General features: G+C 46.5%; 1 protein-coding gene across 1 annotated transcript in view; it reads right to left on the reverse strand.

The window, feature by feature from the left end:
* Nucleotides 1–7,003: 7,003 nt before the first annotated feature.
* Nucleotides 7,004–19,739, reverse strand: part of NSMCE2 (NSE2 SUMO ligase component of SMC5/6 complex) — a 209,748-nt gene continuing 197,012 nt past the window's right edge. The window contains exons 5-7 of the mRNA XM_028105585.2: nucleotides 15,117–15,217; nucleotides 14,586–14,692; nucleotides 7,004–7,376 (exon numbers count right to left, since the gene is read on the reverse strand). Of these exons, the coding sequence (XP_027961386.1) occupies nucleotides 7,259–7,376; nucleotides 14,586–14,692; nucleotides 15,117–15,217 (326 nt within the window). The 3' untranslated portion in view covers nucleotides 7,004–7,258. The remainder of the gene's footprint in view (nucleotides 7,377–14,585; nucleotides 14,693–15,116; nucleotides 15,218–19,739) is intronic.

Raw genomic sequence — 19,739 nt, forward strand, 5'->3', positions numbered from 1 at the left:
GGGGAAAAAAAGAATAGTATTTTGTGGCATGTGAAAATTATATTAAATTAAAATTTCAGTGTCTGTAAATACAGCTCTATTGGAACACAGCCACCATCATTCATTCATTCACATATCGTCTGAGCTGCTCTCATACTATCGAGGCAGAGTTACGAACTTGCAACAAAGAAGGTCTGTCCTGCAAAGCTGAGCATATTCAGTGGCTGCCCCTTCCCGTGAAAATTTGCCTACCCTCGCTTTTGGAACTTGCTTTTAAGTATTGTTACACAGAATGAGCGCATCCTTTAGTCCAGGGCTAACTTTGCCCCGCTCTGGCTGGGGGGATAAGGAACATTCTAGGGCCTGTGTGAGTTTAGATTTTTGTTCCCTCTGATCTGGGAGGTTCTTTCCTGGCCTGAGGTAGTTTTCTCACTGGCTGGAGCTGGTGATGACTCAGCTGAGGACTCCAGGGGGACCCTCTGCACATCTCCAGAGCTCGCTCTCTGGGCCGCTGTCTCCCCCCAGCTCTCTGCTCTGTAATTTCTGCCTCCCTGAACCTTCAGCTCTGTCACCTACCAGGTTCCCTCTAGGACCACCCCCCCCACCCTGAGGGCGCCTGGGAACTCTCCAGGTGCTAAACAAGGGCAAGGTCCAATATCCTGTTGTCTAATGTCTGAAAACCACCTTTCATACATGCTGTCTGGATTTTTAGCTGTTAAAGGTGAGAGGGCAAATCCCATTTCTGTTAGCCCATCATTGCCAGAAGGGAACGAAGTACTAGATTTTTAAAAGAGGTGAGTATAAATTTATCTTTACAGCAACAGGACTGCAACATGAAAATATTTATCATTTTTATGGATGACAAAGTCGCAGGTACTGCTAATTCGACTGTAGTCTGTTGCTTACCTTTTTTTTTTTAATTTTTTAAAAGATTTTTATTTATTCATTTGACAGACAGAGACACGGCAAGAGAGGGAACACAAGCAGGGGGAGTGAGAGAGGGAGAAGCAGGCTTCCCGCGGAGCAGGGAGCCCGATGCGGGGCTCGATCCCAGGACCCCGGGATCATGACCTGAGCCGAAGGCAGAAGCTTAACGGCTGAGCCACCCAGGCGCCCCTGTTGCCTACATTTATAATTGTAGGAAATGCTAAGTTCCAATTAGAGATTAGTAAAAGTAAAGACGTAATTTTTATTTCCCCCATACGAATTCATAAACCTTCTGAATTTTATCCATAGTCCCCTGGGGGCCCATGGTTTCCCAGAGGAGAGCCTGGCACTAAGACACTAATAGTAATTTTTCTTTGGAGTACCGAAGATCCTCTAATCGGCCCTCCTGCAGCACTTACTGTCAATTGCCTTGTAGCACCTTCCTCACAGTTACCATGTTTTGTACAAAACAGAAGGTTCAGTTTTTTTTCTCTGTGCCAAAAACATTCCAGTTCCTTTCAGCATAGCGTCCATGTTTCATCATCCTTAGCCTTGTTGTTGCTGTTCTCTGGGCTAATCAGAGTCTCCACATTCTTTGTGAACCGTGGTGACCCTAAGTAGCCTAGAAGCTCAGCTCCGGACCCCCATGTGGAGCCTGATGGCCCGGGTTCCCCGGACTGGAATGACAACTTTCCTGAACATTCCGGCAGCATGCTGACTCCCTTCTTAACAGCACTCCATTTCCGGTTTGTATTCCGTTTATGATGAAAGGTGGTCCTGGGGTTGCTTCCTTTCATAATTGTATCTTGCTTTTTCTTTTTGTTTTTGTTTTAAGGCCAATTCTGTGTTTGTTCATTTAAAAAAAGTCCCCACTAAATGTTCCTTTCTGTGGTCGTAAATGTTTATGACATTGTTATATTGGGTCGTTCTGCCATCCGCTGAATGAATCACAAGGTCGTCTTTAGGGAGTGAATGTCTTCCTTCCCAATAGCAGGATGAACAGAGAAAAGAAATGGCCAGAATTTTCACCCCATTATACTTAACAACAACAACAAAAAGTAGTTAATTAGAACTATTGGTTACTATTAGGGATCACTGCCTATAAAATGCATATACAATTGGGACATAAAAAATAGAAATAAGTAAAATTAAGTTCGTTAGAGCTATTGGTCATTATTTAATCTTATCCTCTCATTAACCCGGAATGATTTTTTATTTTTAAAATTATTTCATGTAGGCTCCACACCCAGTGTGGGGCTTGAACTCACCACCCTGATATCGAGGGTTGCTCTACTAACCGAGCCCACCAGGCGCCCCTTAACACTTCTTTAGTAATTGCTACTTCTAATCCTGTGATTAGGGATTGAGTCTTGAACAGAATTCTTAAATATATATATATATATTTTTTTTAAGATTTTATTTATTTATTTGAGAGAGAGAGAGAGAGAATGAGAGACAGAGAGCATGAGAGGGAGGAGCAGACTCCCCGCTGAGCAGGGAGCCCGATGCGGGACTCGATCCCGGGACTCCAGGATCATGACCTGAGCCGAAGGCAGTCGCTCAACCAACTGAGCCACCCAGGTGCCCCTTGAACAGAATTCTTATTTCACTCTAATCTTTAAGATTAAGTTTCAGAAACACTTCCGAGAGTATTGATAGAGGTTTGATCACCGGTTGAATTTAGGGCTTTATCTGACTGTGACCATGACCATGAAGAAAGGCTCTCTCTCCTCCCTGTCCTGTAAAGCAATCCTCACTCAGCTCGTTCGTATCATTTATACACCGTAAGATTCGCCTGTTTGAAGTGTTGAATTCAGGGACTTCTAGTAAATCCAGAGTTGTGCCATCTGGTTTTAGAACGCGTCCTTCACTCCAAAGCGATTCCCTTGTGCAAGTTACTCCCTGTTTCCACCCCCACTGGCCCCAGGCCACCACTAATCGACGTTTTGTCCCTATGGGTTTGTCCCTTCTGGACATCTCATGTGATGAAATTAATTCAGACACGCTATGCTCTTTGTGACAGGCTTCTTTCACCCGGCATGGTGTTGGGCCATGCCACGGTGCGAGTTCGTAAGACCTCATTCCTTCTGACCCCCAGGTAACAGACCACCGTACGGAGCCCCAGTTTTGTTCATCCACTCCCCAGCTGGACATCTGGATGGCTTCCACATTTTTGCTCTTAAAAGTCATGCTACTTATGAATGTTCATACACAAGTCTTTGTGGAAGCGTGTTTTGACTTCTCTTGGGTAGACACCTAGGAGTAGATTTGCTGGGTTGTGCGGTAACTTCTATGTTTAACCCCTTTCTCAAAAGCCAAACTTTTCAAAGTGGCCGCACCGGTTAGCATTTCCCTAAGCATGGTGTGAGGGGGTCCTGTTCCGCTGGTTTAGCTGACTTCTCGTCAGAGGTTAGTCCCTTCCCCTGAGTCCGACACAAGCTGGTAGGCAGATCTCCCAAACGTCAGGAGTTTCCAATAAAACCCTTGTGATTCACTCCCTATTCTCCCAATCAGGTTCCGCAGACTTCTTGTTTTGAATCTTGTTACCTGATTTCCTAAAACACAGTTGGGGGTTACTCAAGAATTTTCCTGTATTTCCTTCCTCTGCCACTGTCCCCTACACGCGGCCCTCACATAACCTTTTGTGGAATTTGTTTTTCAAGTATCTGTCGGCCCCAACTAGACAGTGAGTCTTCCAGAGGGGCGATTTTTATATCCAAAGAGACTAACACAAACCATAGCATAAAGTGGGCCTTAAAAAGTATTTCTTGGATGACTAGCTGACAAGGCGACGTATACATTTGGTTCAAATTTATACTGATTTCGCTGTCAGCCTGTTTTCCTTCAAAAGGGCTGACACTTCCCTCAGGACCGATTCATTGAACACAAGACACAGAATCGTAGAGTTCGCGGAAACCTTGGGGTGAAGTCCAAATCTTTTAGTTCACCCGAAAACTCTAAGGCCCGGCGGGACGGAGTGACTCCCAGCCAAGGTGGCCGGGAGGAGCCAGCCAGGAAACCTCCCCTGCCATTGAAAGAGGGGGAGGACCAGAGCGCTGGGGAGCCCAGGGGCTGTGCCGTCAACCTCTTTCCTTAGAACAGGAAAGTTTTTGAGTAGGATGTAAGATAACTCCATGGGTTTTCTAGTAGGTTAGTAATAGGGCAAAGGGGGAGGATGAGAGGTCAGAGAACAGTCTATGTGTGAAGCAAGGAGGGAGGGCTTGGACTGGGCGGGGTGTTTGCAGAGGGAACTGGGAAGGGAGCACGGGAGTCTGCAAGCCAGGGAAATGGTGGCCTCAGTGATGGCAATAAAGCCGGGATAGAAATGCAGCTTTGATGGTTTATGTGCCCTCTGCGGCCCCGGGGCCAAGAGCCTAGTGGGTCAGAGAGCTGCCCCTGTACTCACCATTCTGTTCCAATATGGGCCCTCCCCCACACAGGCGAGTGACCTTGGACAAAGGACTCCATGACTCTGAGCCTTGGTTTTTCCCATCTGTAAAATGGATGTGGTTAACAACGGCCTCCTAGGCTTGTAGGGAGGATTAACTTAGGTGATACATTTGAGGCACTTAGGCTGGAGCCTACTGTGTAGCCAGAGATCAGTTCACAGTGGCCTTGGAGCCGGCCCGTCCTGTGATTTATTTCTGTCCTCACACAAAACTTCAGTCCGGGAGTGTTTGGGGGGAAAGGAGCACTCCCTGCAGGAGCCGCTCAAAGCTGGACGCTCCATGTTTGAGGCTCCACATAAGGCGACAGATAAATTATCTTATTTTTTGGAGTCTGTGGGAGTGTTTTACACTTAATTGGAAGTTCTTGAAAGGAACTGGCATCTTTTAAAAAAATGCCACGTGGGTACAATTGTCCAAGTCTTAAATCAGTCATATCTGGGAAAAAAAAAATTGAGTTAGCTACAGTGTCTAGTAGGGTTTTCAAATGTCACTCCTGGGGCCTTGTGTAATCTCAGGACTCCGGGGCTGCCCTGGGCACAAGGGCATGGAAACTCCTCTTTGACTAGAGCTGCCCCCCTTTCAACAAGCAATACAACTTCATTTGAAGAAAAGGCTTCACTTTTTGGGAAAACTCCTGTAACAGAAATTTAACAAATATGCCAGACTGATAATGACAACCAAATGGCAAATTTTCAATGAAAATAAATTCTGTATAAAACGTCCAAGTCTTTAATTGGCTAGACAAATTCATGAAACATAGCTTCTGAAGACTAAACGAAGGAAAAAACTTCACAGGGTACAAAGACTGTACCTTTGCCACAGTGGAATGGTGTCATTTTGCGTTTTTCTGATTGATACTGGTGTCCACACCAAGAGTGGGGGAAAGCAAATAAAATCTTGGGTAAGTATTTCATGCTTGTCCCTATCTGTTTAGGAAACAAAGTATTTCACAAAAGAACCACATTACATTAAAAGTATGTTTGTTCTGGCTTAAACATAATCATTTCCTCAGGAAGTCTGATTCAGATGAAGCATCTTAAGAAATTCAAATTGACTTCACTTGTAGACAACTGCATGTCACTCTCATTTCTGAATTCCATGAAATGTTTTCAGAATTAACTCTGCCATTTTAGACTATGCTTTTTTTTTTTTTTTTAAGATTTATTTATTTATTTGAGAGAGAGAGGTGGGGAGAGGGCAGTGGGAGAGGGAGGAGCAGACTCCCTGCTTAGCAGGGAGCCTGACACAGGGCTCCATCCCACAGCCCTGAGAGATCATGACCTGAGCTGAGATCTGAGATCAAGAGTCGGGTGCTTAACTCACTGAGCCACCCAGGCGCCCCTAGACTATGCTTTTAAATATCAAATATGTATTATTTCATGGCCTTCACTCCCTAGTAAATGTCAACTCCAGTTGTTTCCTCCATTTTAATGAACTCTTTTGTTTATTTACAGAAGCTTCACTTCTTAAATGTGAACTTTTGAGTATATTTCTAGATATAAATAAACCAATAGGGAGGAGGAGAGTATAGGATTAAGAATTCAGACTCTGGGATCAGGCTACCTGAGGTCCTGCCCCAGCTCAGCCATTTATGAGCTCTGTGACTTTCGACGGGTTACTTCACCTCTCTGTGCCTCATTTTACTTATCTGCAAAGTGAGAATAATAATTGTACCTTTTGGGCACCTGGGTGGCTCAGTTGGTTAAACATCTGCCTTTGGCTCAGGTCATGATCCCAGGGTCCTGGGATTGAGTCCCGCGTCAGGCTCCCTGCTCAGTGGAGAGCCTGCTTGTGCTCTCTCTCAAATAAATAAATAAAATCTAAAAAAAAAAAAACAAAAAAACTTGTACCTTTCTCAGCAGACAGTGAAGATCACAGGAGTGAACATATATATGTGAAGCCCGGGGACTAGCACCTGGTACACAGTAAGTGCTCAATAAATATTAGCCCCTGTTAGCTCTTCTTGGTTTCCTAGTGTAGGCAGGGTACGCTTTGTCTGGTTTAATTAAATATTCTAGTTGATAAAAGGTTGCTATGGAGATTATTTAATAGATTAGCACTCTTGACACAGAATATAATCAAAGATGTTCAACGTAAAGACCTGGCTGGTCCTAAGTCCACAGACGTTTGGGGCTGAAGGGACATGAGAGAACATCTTGCTCAACATCTTTATGTCACGGTTGAAGACCCCAAGGCCCAGGAGCCTGAAGCCACTTGCAGAGAGCCACCGAGCAAGGCGGAGACAGTCAGGATGTGGTTGTTTCTAATGATACTTCAGGCTCTCGGAGGGCCATAGCGAAATTTCCATTAGGGGCACCAAGTATCATTGCACCGATAAGCCTGCTCACCAGAGCATTCTGTGCTGGTCAGTCAGGATGACAAACAGACGCATTTACCTATTGGGAACTGTCGATACACAAAGTAAATATAGGTCAGTAAGCTGGCTCTGCTTTACAACCTCATGCTCTTGTTTATGATGCTGCTAGACAATGCTAGCCGTGGGGGTCTTTCTCCATGTTTCCCTGTTAAATATCCTTCGAAAGACATTGTTTGGTTACAACCATAATAAAAAACAGCCTGAAATATTAGAAGTAGGAAGGCCTGGCCAGCACCACGCCCACACCACTGGAACAATTTATACCTCGGGAGGTGCAGACAGGACACGCTGCAGATAATCAAAGTTTTATTTAAAATTATAGAACACTCAAAAATAAACAATATCATATGCTTGGATTTTTGCTGTGACATAGAAAAAGGCTTCCAATTACACTTAAAACTTTCAAGTTTTACCCCAACAAAGTACGCTATGCAGCCAGTCAAGGTGCTCTGAGAAACACTGCTGTCTCCAGGCGGCTGGGGTAGGAGGTAGGCTGCGGACATCCCTGCAGGGAGGTGTGCTTTTCCTACTCGGACGGACGATTTTTCTTCTTGTTGTGGCTCTCAATGGCCCTTCTGAGTGCTTCATCCTGGATGAGATCAGACATTCTCACATCCGTGTGGCTACAGCCAATTTTGGGGCAACTGTCAAGGAGAAGAAAATCACTTAAGTTGGATGCCTTCGGCCTAAACTCTTCTCACATACAAGTATTTACATGAAGACGTTTTAGCCAAAAGGAGAATGTTCTAGAAATCGGGACTGATGTGCCCTGACTCATTTATTCACTGACGGCCTACCTGAGCCTGTCCCTGCCCAAGGCTGAGAGCACAGGCAGGAGTCAAACAGGGCCCACTTCGCCTTCCAGTGAGGGACAGAGATCATCACTAAGTCACCAGGGAGCATGTGCTGTGAGTTCACTCGCATTAAGTGCTCTGAAGACAAAGAAGCAGGGTCAAGGGACAGAGTGTGGGGTGAGGCTTCTCTAGCTGGAGTCAGGGCAAGCCTTACTGAGATCTTATCTAGAACAGGTGCTGCGTGTGGCCCTGGCAGAGGCAGGAGCCAAGAAGGCAGAAGCTTGGTGGCCTGGAGTAAAAGAGCAAGGTCAGTGTGGCTGAGATGCCCAGGGAGAGACGGAGGGCATTTGGAGAGGGTCAGGTGGGCTTTGGATTTTATTATTAAAAAAATTTTTTTAAGTTTATTTATTTAAGCAGTCTCTACACCCGACATGGGGCTCGAACTCACGACCCTGAGACCAGGAGTTACACACTCCTCCGATGGAACTAGCCAGGCGCCCCTGGATTATCTTTTAAATATGAAGAGAACACCCTGGAGGGTTTGAGATAGGGGAGGGACGCGATTTGGTTTATGTTTAGGAACCCCGGCTCTGGCTGATGAATGCAGAAGAGTAGGAGAGCCCCGCCGCAGTGCGGGGCAGGGGGCTGCAAGGCCGGGGCTGCAGGCGGTGCTCGGCTTCAGGGCGGAAACAGAACCTCTAGGACTTGCTGTGGGGTCAGAGGCACAGTGTAAGGGAAGAGAAGGGCTGAGCTTCATCAGAGTTGGCCCCCAGCCAACGGGCTCATTGGGGGTACCCTTTATCTCTACGGGGAGCAAGGGGGATGGAGTCAGGAGTCCCAGGTGGTCTCTGTTCCCTCCGAAATGCCCACCCGTCCTCCCGGTGGAGAGACTGTGTGGGCTGGCAGAGACTCGGGAAAATTGTGGCTGAAGAAATCAGTGTGTGTGAGTCACCCATGGAAGTGGGGGAGGTACTTAAAGCCGCGGCTCTGTTTAGATGTGGTCCCCTCTGAAGGCAGCGGGCCGGAGGAAGTCACCTGATTTCCTCTCAGCATGAAGCGGACTTGGGTAGGGTAGAGTGCCCAGGGTCTGGAGTTAAGGTGACCTGGTTCTGAATATGGCCAACACCTACTTGCTCCTTACGAGACCACAGGCAACAAATGTTCCCTTCCTGAGCCTCTATGCCTTCAGATTTGAAGTGGCGGCAGAATTCCTATTTCCCAGGGCTACAGGCAACACGGTGCTCAGTATTACCCCGTGCCCCCTTCACTATCTCCTAAGACTAGCATCCCTGACCATCATTCTTCTGATACATTTTCGAGTGGCTGATCTGTCTGTATCGTGCACATACCCAACGCATACATGCACACATTTGTGCAAGCACTAGACCAGCCCTGTGCTGGGTTCTGAGCACCCGACTGTGCAATACAAATTTAGACTCCTGCCCACACAGAGTTCCGGCCCAGTGATCTGAGACAACTCTCCGAAAAGCACAGGTATATTAAGACAAAAAATAACAGCTATAAGACAAGATCAAAAGTAATAAATACAAGACAAAAGACAGAAACCAGAAGGGGAAGGAAGCTGATCATGGGAACTCTGATTTGTCCAGCGGTGGGAAGCCCGGCTGTTCAACATGGAGAACAGTCTTCTTGGCTGCTCTTTCTGGACCAAGGCATCTTTATATAAGAAAGGCATTAATCAATGTAATAGATAATATGCGTGCTAACAATATTTATTTTTAAAATGATGAAATGTGCCCGCTGTGGGCAGGGATGTGTATTAAAATGTGATGGTAAAAAGGCCCGCATGGGAAAGAGGATCAGGCGGTCTGCCCAGCTATGCGTCCTTCTACCCGTCGGGCTCTGTGTGGGGGTAAGGCCTGGAGGCGCTTGAGACATGTCCTACACTGGTTTCTCAAAGTGAATCGTTTCTTTAACTGTGAAAGTAAATAGCTGTGATTATGAGAGGGATACGGACACTTTCACGACTTTAGAAAGGGCACTTTTTTCATTACTTCAACGTTTGTGATGCGGAAATGCACCTCAAAGTGGGCCCCGGGATGACATGCGCTGGGGGTCACCCTCACTTCGTACTTGTCACTTGGTGACCATGCACTGCGATGGCCGGCCTGGAGTCCTCCCCAATCCCGAGTACCAAGTCTTTAGCCCCGATGGCCAGGTGGTGAATAAGCGTAGAGGGGGACGTGGAGACTGAGGTGCGGAGGACTTCCTGGTGACATCAGTCGCCCCGTCGGTACGTGAGAGGACTCTGAACATGTCTGATGCGATCAACCACACGCTGCAGGCTCATTCCTCACAATGGGACAATGGGATGGAGCCGAGGGTGACCTGTGTCCCGAACAAAGAAGTCTGACCTCACCTAAGGGATCAACCCTGGGGGACAGAGGCATTCACCCAAAAGCCCTCCCAGGGGGAGCTGATGGCCTCTTGACACAAACACAGGCTCAAGAGTGAGCGCGACGTGGGCTCAAGCCTCTTGGCTGTGACCCTCTGGGCAAGTGGCTTTAATTCTCGTGCCCCAGTTTCTTCTGCCATGAAGATGACATAGAACGGGGTCGCCGGGAGAAATAAGGAGGGCGATGTGCAACAAGGGTTGAGGACTTGACTCTAGTCCACAGCTTCTGCTCCCAAGAAGCCCGTGGAGGGGAGGCAGCCCCACTGAGGGGTGCTGGTGGGACATGGGCGAGGTACGATGCAAGGCTGCTATGGCAGCCTGATGAGGCGCGCTCTGCCCAGCCTGAGTGACGGGTCAGGGAAGACTTCCTGGAGAAGAGGTCGATTCGGGAGCGGAGGGAGAACCTTGTTTCTCACCCTATCTAATAAACAAACACAAGTTTTTCAGCTACAAAGGATAAGACAAGCCCGTAATGACATGATACTGAATCAGGGCACTCCTCCTCCGGAGAAATAACACTCTATATAAGCATTTGTGCATTAATCCCCAGGACGTCCTGGTGAGCAAGTTAGGTGTGGCAATACCCAATCCTAAGCTCTCGCATCATCACTGTGCAGCAGTCAGACCTACAGGCCTCGAAGGAGAGGCTGGGTCTTCAAGTCGGGTCACTGACAGGGCAGAACATTCCATCAGAGCATCGAGCAAGCATGAAAGTGTCTACTGAACAAAGAGAGCCCAGGTCTCAGGGGTCCCAGAAGGCTGCGGGGAACCTTGGCCTCAGCCTCAGCTCTAACGTACAAGATTTGGAGTCCTGTGAGCTCCTGGATCTGGGTCCCAAGAATTCCAAGGTCCAATCCAGCTCTGGGAGGAGGTCTACGGATACCTCCGGAAGTCTGAGTGGGACGGGCTCCGGTCAAACCTAAATACACCGAGTAACTCTGTCCTCCCTCCTCTGAGTCTAAAATAACGTGTCACTAAGCGGTGAGGTAAATAATAACAACACTGACAGTCTCGACCTTTCTAACCGCACTGCCGATTTGTTTAGCGTTCTGCAGTTCCAAAGGAGCTTTCGCTTAAGTGGTTTGCTCCTCCACTGCCAAGAAATGTGCTGGTCCAGGCCTAGATTGGAATTTCCCCACCGTTTCTGTAATCCTAAGATCTCGGGAGATGCTGTTATTCTTTCTGCTCTGCCAAGAAGACATGGGGGCTCTGAGAGGCGAAATGGCCCGTTGGCCAAGAGTGAACTAGGGACGGTGAGCACAACGCCAGTGCTCCGCTCTTCACCGACACCTCCCTCCTCAACTTCATTGTACTCCACATGCTGTTCAATGGGACTGTTGGTAAAACACAGTTCCTGTTCCTCAGCAAAAAAGGAACGACGTGACTGTGGAACACTGGAAATATCTTATTACTGGGGCAATCATCAGGCAGCTCTGTTAGGGAGATAACGCACGGCCCAGTTATTCAGGAAACTGTTTTAACTACCGTATTTAGTGAGGGCCAAAGTCTCCACAGTTCTATCCTGACTCAAGCCAGGGGAGAGAGATCTTCGCAGACACCAAAGCATGGCCAGGACGATTCCAGTCAGCGCCCAGTCATACAATGTACCTGGATCTCCAGTCTGACAAAACGTAACGTTAGAGCCATCTAGGAGGAAGGACTGCGATTTCTCAAACTGGATGTGTCACAGACATTTTTAAACAAAGGGGACCCAGAACTGCTCCTCGGGCTCACATGCATCATGGGAAATGACACTGCTTCATGCTCAGTCAGGAAGCTCTGGAGTAGCTGATGAAGAGGCCCTGAGGTGTAATCCGCTGCCAAGTGCAGCCTGTCTCCAGGACTCTGCCCACAGCCCCGCTGCTCCTGGGACACGCGCCTCCCCTCCTTCTTCCTGTCTCGTCGGGCTACGCCTCAGACGGCTTCCCTGGGGTCTTCTTCCTCCGACTGCCTTCTCTTTAATGCGTGCAATGCCTTTCTGAGGGTCCACGGGCGCTGAGGGCGAGGCGGTGAGCAGAGCGGGGCTGGCCGCGGGCCCCGGGCTGCCCGGAGCCAGGCCACGGTCCTGTCCTTGGTGGTTCTCGGCCGGCTTTCACCTGCCGCCCAGAGCTGCCCCTGGGCGGCAGGTGAGTGGGTTTGCCTCCTCTAGCCATTACCTCTCAAAGACGTCTTGAGCTCAGAGCTCTCTCCCGGGTTCAACACCTCACATTTTCTGGGCTTCAGGGGCACTTCCAAATGGCTGTGTCGCTAGGACCCCAAGCTTCCCAGGACCCCAGCTGCGCCTCTCATAATCCTTCCTAAATGTGTTTGTCACTCCTGCCCTCTCTGTTGGCTAACGAGCCCGCTACCCTTCTGGAAATATCCTCCATTCCTTCCTCCTCCCTTCAACTCTCAGTTGCCAAATCCTGCTAGCTGTGCCCCCAGTATGGGCCCCATTCTCATTCCCTTCTGCCTCGGACTCTTGCCTCAGTCAGGCCCCCATCATCGGTAACTTAATCCCCTGCAAACACATTCTCACTGATGCTGTCACCTCATGCCTTTTTTATCCATCTCTTGAATTGTCTTGGAGTAACTTCCTAACCTCCAACTTGACTCACCTGACTCCCTCAAAACCCTGCAGTGTTGTCTCATGCCTACGGAATAATGGCGGCAAGAATAAGGGTGGCGGTGGGGGGGGGGTAAGGGTACCGTTTACCGAGTCTTACCATGGGCCAGGGACTTGAAAGTACTTCACATAGATCATATTCAAATTTCAAACATACCAGGGGGCAATTACAATCATTACCATCAATTTATAGATGAGGAAACCAAAGAACTCATGACATTTAACATCTCTATAATGAATCTTGACACCACTCTCCTTACTGTTCTACTGTTCTTGTCCAGAGCATCCTTCCATTCTCCCGCTCACAAAGAGTAACCACGACTGTACCTTCCGACCACCAAGTAGAACAGGCTCTGAATGGGGCGAGCCTGTTGGCCAGAAGGACTCTTCTTCATCATTCTCTGAAATCCTTCTCATTTTTTTCAAGGCCCAGTAAAAATACTACCTTCTCTCTGAATCTCCCACACTTCTTCCACTTGGACTTAATTGTTATTATCAAGCTACGAGAACCTGCGGTTTGCAGAATCTGCGCTCATGTTATAGAAGCATGACAGGAAAAAGACACTTTTCTAACTGACAAATGTTACTCGCATGCTTCCGACTAGCGTGTACAATTCAAAAAAGCCAAAGGACATTAGAAAGTCGAACGTGTAATTAGGAAGATCCATTTACACGTGAGACTGTTCTTGAAGTCACCATCCCCATCCTGGGACTTGTGAGAAATGTACTTTGTTATCAGTGCCTGCTCTTTCCAAATCTGACTCTGGGAGAATATCATAAACTTTAAGAAAGTAAGCGTTGTGAAAAAGAACTATCTGGGAATATCTATTCTCAGCAATTACCATTTCCGCCAATTAAAAGGTTGTTTTTCAGAGAATGAACACAGAAAAAAGTCAGTAGAAAGGGAAGGCTCAGAAGTCCAGAAACAAAGGAAATTATATTCACAGGGAAAATGGAAGGTTCACTAGGGAAATACAACATCTCAACTCTAAGCTGGGACTCAAAATGGATACAAATGTACTCAACACTCTTAATTTTGCAGTCATGAGGGCATTCTTCGGGGACAAAGAGGGTAAATGACTTGACTGAATGACCATCAAGATATCTAGAGTCTCAAATACCCTATCTCTAAGTCCACGCCCACAGGAGGAATGCTGGGGAATTCCAATTCTGGGTCTGGACCAGCAAATTTCTGGGTGATGGAGAAGCGAGCCACACATCAAAGTGACTGTTATCAGAAGTCCATTGAGAACTGGTCACACCTGCAATTCCATTCCTACAACAAATTTGTGATAAGAGCACGAGAAATGCCAAACTGAATTATAGTGAGTCTAGCCAACCCAGGATTCCATGTTATCACAGGAATGGAGCCACGGTCCTCCAAGGCTGTGCACCATGGGGGTAGGAATGCACAGGTGGGGGGTTGGAAATACATATAACATACAGGTAAAAGGAAGATTCTCCAAACATTCCAATTAAAAAATTTTTTTTTCTCACTGAAGTGATTCATAAATTTACTTGAACCTTTCAGAAAGTTATTTAAATAATTAAAGATAGGAAAGGTTTTCCCTGACAATTCAATCTCGATCAAGACCTCTGGATATAAATCTCATCTCGGAACGTTTTAACCAAGTTAAGCTGTATTGCAGGATGCAAAAAAATTTGCCATTTCTTCTTGTGTAAGTTCATACAGAAGGGGAAAAAGAAATCTCTTAGTATCACAGTTCCCCTTAATCTTTTCTCAGGCTATAGCACAATTTCATGAACATTCCTATTAATTAATGATGAAACTTGCACCCAATTCCTTTTTCTCCTGTTTCGAAGGTGTGGCTGAAGTTGCTTCAGCTTCTTCCTGAGCAGACTACTCATTTTTCCGTCGTGTATTGTTTTTCCAGAAAGCCGGCTTCCGTGCTTACACCATGAGGGAGGTGGGTGGGCTTTATGGGGGACATGGAAGTGTCTTTTCCTCTAGCGCGAGCACACCACCTCTGACTGACCACCACTGGGAAGGCTCACTTCCCTTCCGGCGCCGACTCACCAGGCCTTTTTCTTCCGCCTGTGCTTGGACTCAATCATGCGCACAATGGCTTCCTCCTCATAGGTGTGGCCACACACTTTATTTTTCACCGGCTTCTTCATTTCCACCTGCAATCAAGGAGACATTCAGCTTTCAGGAATGATAATGATCCACTTCCAGAAACTTCTCCAAGTCACCAATTACTTAGAACTGTTTTTTCCTCATCTGGGGGCTTCCCGTGCTCAACCTCGCAGTGTCGTGGCTCTAGATCACTGCTGGGGCAGATGGCCACAGAGGAAAAGGCAGGGAGACCGTGGCACCAATGTCAGCTGGCTCGTGGGCCAAGAATGTCCTCCTCGATCCCTCAGGGCACGGTTGACTGAAAAGTCTTGCCAGCCCGGGGAACCTCCCCCACAGCCTCCGGGACTTCATCCCTTTCCTCTCCTCTCTCCTTACCCGAGAAGTGAAATCAAGCTAGAAAGCAAACACGAGTCTTCTGACTTTATGAAGTGAATTGCTTTGTCTTTCTGGGAAGGAGGAAGGAGACAATACCTGTGTAATGGGGCAGATGAAGTTGGTCTGACTTTGGGTTACAATCATATCTTCATCAACTCCTTCTGTTCCATCAGCCTCTCTGTCGGCTTGAAGACCATCTAGAGGGGAAAAGGGAAGTCGCTGAGCCACGGTGGTCTAACGTTGTGCTAAGGACAGGAGGGAGTGGAAGGAAGGAATGGAAGGAAGGAAGGAGGTTAATGGTTTCTCAGGGTCTGTTGGGTGGTAGGCAACCTTGCTAGGCACTTGGATGCACGTTAACTCTTCTGCTCTTAAGAGAATCCTGCAGGGTAGGTAGGATTCTGCCCATTTTTGATAAGGAAACAGACTCAGAGCAGTGAGATACCTTTTTCAAAGAATTAATTTGGGAGGGAGTACTGTCCAGTAATCCAGAGTGTGGCTTTGGAGTCAGAAGGGCCTGGTTAGGCTGGGAGACCTTAGGCTAGTAAGATCTTTTTCGTAAAGCCTCTACTTTATAGCTTTGTTGCAAAGATTAAAAGAGATGACAAATGTAGCATGCTTTGCAAAGCCCCTGGCACAAGGAAACATTCAATAAAGGGTAACTACTATTAGCTAGCTCAGGGATTCTCAAACTTTTTGGTCTTAGAATACTTTTATACTTTTTGATATTATTGAGGACCCCAAAAAACTTATTTGGGGTTATAGTGACCAATATTTGCCACAGCAGATATTAAGACTAGGGATTTTAAAAATATGCATTTATCAATTCATTTAAAAAAACCACAACTCCTGGGGCATCTGGCTGGCTCAGTCGGTAGAGTATGTGACCCTTGATCTCAGGGTTGTGAGTTCAAGCCCCACGTTGGGTGTAGAGATTACTTAAATTAATAAAACTTTAAAAAACCCAACAACTCCACTGCATGTTAACATAAATGTTATTTTCAAAACTAAAAGTAATTATATTTTCCAGAACAACAACAAAAGAGTTTGAGATAAGAGTGGCATCGTTTTTACATTTTTGAAAATATCTTTGCTGTTTGGCTTAATAGAAGATAGTTGGATTTTGAGGGGCACCTGGGTGGCTCAGTGGGTTGAGCGTCTGACTCTTGATTTCGGCTCGGGTCATGATCTCAGGGTTGTGAGATGGAGCCCTGCACTGGGCTCTGCGCTCAGCAGGGAGTCTGCTTGAGATTCTCTCTCTCCCTCTGCCCCTCCCCCCACTCTCTCTCTCTAAATACATAAATAAATAAAATATTTTTTTTTTAAAGATTTTATCCATTTATTTTGACAGAGAGAGACAGGGAGACAGTGAGAGAGGGAACACAAGCAGGGGGAGCGGGAGAGGGAGAAGCAGGCTCCCCGCCGAGCAGGGAGCCCCATGCGGGACTCGATCCCAGGACCCCGGGATCATGACCCGAGCCGAAGGCAGACGCTTAACGACTGAGCCACCCAGGCGCCCCTAAATAAAATCTTTAAATAAATAAGAAGACAGTGGGATTCTGATATCTGTCTATGCATTCAGTCTGTTGTGACGTCATGTCATGTAGCCTCTGGAAAAATACACTTATGGAAAGAGAGAGAATGAAAAAGACAAGTGACATCTTAGTATTATTATGAAGATAGTTTGGACCTCGTGGGTACCTGCAAAGGGCCCTGGGAGAACCCTAGGGGTCCCTGGACCACATTTTGAGAACTGCTGAGCACACTCATGGTAAGGCTGCCTTTGGAGAGCCTATGTGATTCTGAAATTTATGTTCTTTTCATTTCATCACACTTGCTCCTTACTGAGAGCAAACAGATGATGGATGGCTTCTGAATGGGATAATGAGAATGAGTATCTCATGTGAAAGCCTTTCTTTCTGGAGCAGGGAGACATCATTTTGCACAGACATCAAAGATCAATAGCTTTTTAAATGTAAGTGTTGACAGTGTCTTCCTTCCTCTTTCTCCCCCGCGCGCACCACCCCCCCCCAGCCTTTCCTGTCCTTACTGCCTTTTCTTTCCCCTTCCTTCTTTCATTCTGGCAAAATAACATCAATGTTAACGATTGCTTTGTTTTTAATGTGGGAGGGAGACCCTTGTCTCAGGTTCAGATGGTCCTGCACACCGTTCTGTTCCTAAAACTGACGGCCCGGGCCTCCCACCTTGGCCAGATGGAATGCCTGTCCAGAAAAGGACCACTGGGGGGCAGGAAAAGGGCCACAGAGCACTCGTTCAAGGTCACCCAGTGAACTAATGGCTGGCACCAGGGATTCTGCCCCTAGCTACTCTGGTTTTGTAGGGGTTTCACCTTGTTTTATAGACTACTGCTACTTGTATGTCAGCTTCTTGTGTTTTCCTAGAGAAATGTCCCTCAAAGCAGCTCTCATTCCTTGAAGAAGGCAGGAGTGGAGACCTCAGAGCATAGGACTTCCCAGGCAGGGCATTTTTAACCATTGGCCACTCGGGTACTGTGCCTTCTAGCTTTTCAAGGACCTGTAAAAATGTCTGAGCCCTTGAAAATCATTTGTTGGCTTCAGAACAGGAGAACCACAAAACTGGATTAGTAAGTGAAAAAGGTTGACAAAATGTAATGTTAGATTAACTTCATTAATTGCTGACTTGGGGGGCACCTGGGTGGCTCAGTTGGTTAAGGGTCTGCCTTCAGCTCAGGTCATGATCCCAGGCTCTCCGCTCAGCGGGGAGTCTGCTTCTCCCTCTCCCTCCGCCCCCCCACCCCCACACCAGCCAACTTGTGCTCTCTCTCTCAAATAAATAAAATAAAATCTTTAAAAAAATTGCTGACTTGGTAATCAAAAATATTTCAATTTGGAAGCAATATGTAGGCTGGATTTAGGTTTGAGCTTAATAATTCCCAGGTATGCTAAGATAATTGCTGATAAATAAATAGCCAATCATAAGGTACTTGTAACCAACCTATTTCCAAAGCAAAACTATAAAGATATTTTCAAAAAATTCTGTCAGCAATAAAAGTATATTTAATGTGGAGGTATGTTTGCTGTGATGTGGGATGGGACCTACGAAGGGTTTTTATGTGTCCCAGGACCCGTCTTTGGCATTCACAGAGCAAAGAATTAGACTCCTAGAGGAGACCTTCCTCAACCCAGTGGTTGCTCACAAGGGCTCAGGAAAGGTGGACAAGGAGCAAAGTCAAGGAGCAGAGCTAAGAGCATTCTGTCTCTTTAATTCACTTTCCAAAGCCTCCGCCTGTGGGCGGCTACTGCCCACTTCTGATTGTGTGTTTGATAGTCAAAATTCAGGTCCCTCTTTGTCCATTTCTTACAGAGCTTCTTCTGAGCTGATGGCAGATTATTTTTTTCCCTAATGGCATTTTTCTGACTGTAGATGTGATACTGTGGAAGTCACCAGAAACTCTGTTAGATGAATAACAGAGTTCTGCCAATGGGAAAAGCTGTGGGTTTGTTTTTTATTTTCTATTTTTAAAGTAGAAGGTAGAGGAAGAAGCAAAGCACAACTCGAATGCAATGACAATCACTAAGGAAGGCTGAGTGGAGAACTCAGAAAACTGTAGGCGGCTATCAACATCCGTGATCATGAAAGAAGGTAACAAAAGTAAGACAGAGGAAGAACGCCGACAGTAATAGTTCACGGGCTGGGAGTCTAAGAAGAGACAGAGCCTCAATAGCTAAACCTCTCTTGAGATGGAACATTTCCTCACCCGAAATCGGTATTTATAGAAAGTGATATTAATGTTGGGATCTCTGATGTGCTAATGGAAGGTCACATCTGGCAGTAAATATCAGTCACACTCATTTAGTTGATCCAAAGATAAGACTTTTTGATAAGCTTGGTAAAGGAAGACTGGAGAGAAAAATATAGATCATCTACTAGACCCACATAAGTTTTATTTATTTTTGTAAGATTTTATTTATTTATTTGACAGAGAGAGACACAGTGAGAGAGGGAACACAAGCAGGGGGAGCGGGAGAGGGAGAAGCAGGCTTCCCGCTGAGCAGGGAGCCCGATGCGGGGCTCGATCCCAGGATCCCAGGAACATGACCTGAGCCGAAGGCAGACGCTTAATGACTGAGCCACCCAGATGCACCACATAAGTTTTAAAGCTGAAGTTATCTATCCTAATTCTCTCAAACACCTGAGAAATCCGAAATCTAAAGACATTATAGATTTTGTTCAAAGGTAGGCAGGGATTTAGTATATCAGCGCATGGCTCTGTTTTCTTGGCCTGCTTAATTTGAAGACTAAAACCAGTGTGTAGGTTCTGGGAGCCACCCTTTCCTCCCCCAGATTATTATTTTATTAATAACAGCACCTCAAGTTTACCGCCTTCTACACTGCAGCCACTGTACTGAGCACTTTAAATATATTATCACATTTAATCCTCACAAAATACCCTCTGGTATAGGCCAGAAAACTTAAGCCTCACAATATTTTTAAGGCAAAAGTAGGAAATAGTGATATTATAATAAATAAGTGGATTAAATCAATTTAATCATTATTAAAGAGGTCACAAAAAGTTTTCCTTATTATAAAGTGAAAAGCAAGAAAATTAGTCATACTGCGTTCCACGTACACACACAGGGTATGTTGTTAGAAGTACGTGTCGGCTGTCAACTTGTGATCTGGTGGGCAAATCTCAAATCCCCCCCTTCCGTCCCTGCCTGGGAGGGAGGGTACCCAAGC

Source organism: Eumetopias jubatus, unplaced genomic scaffold, assembly GCF_037043125.1.
Source record: "Eumetopias jubatus isolate StellerSeaLion01/CBP00866 unplaced genomic scaffold, mEumJub1_p1.0 scaffold_4, whole genome shotgun sequence".
NCBI classification, from domain to species: Eukaryota; Metazoa; Chordata; class Mammalia; order Carnivora; family Otariidae; genus Eumetopias; species Eumetopias jubatus.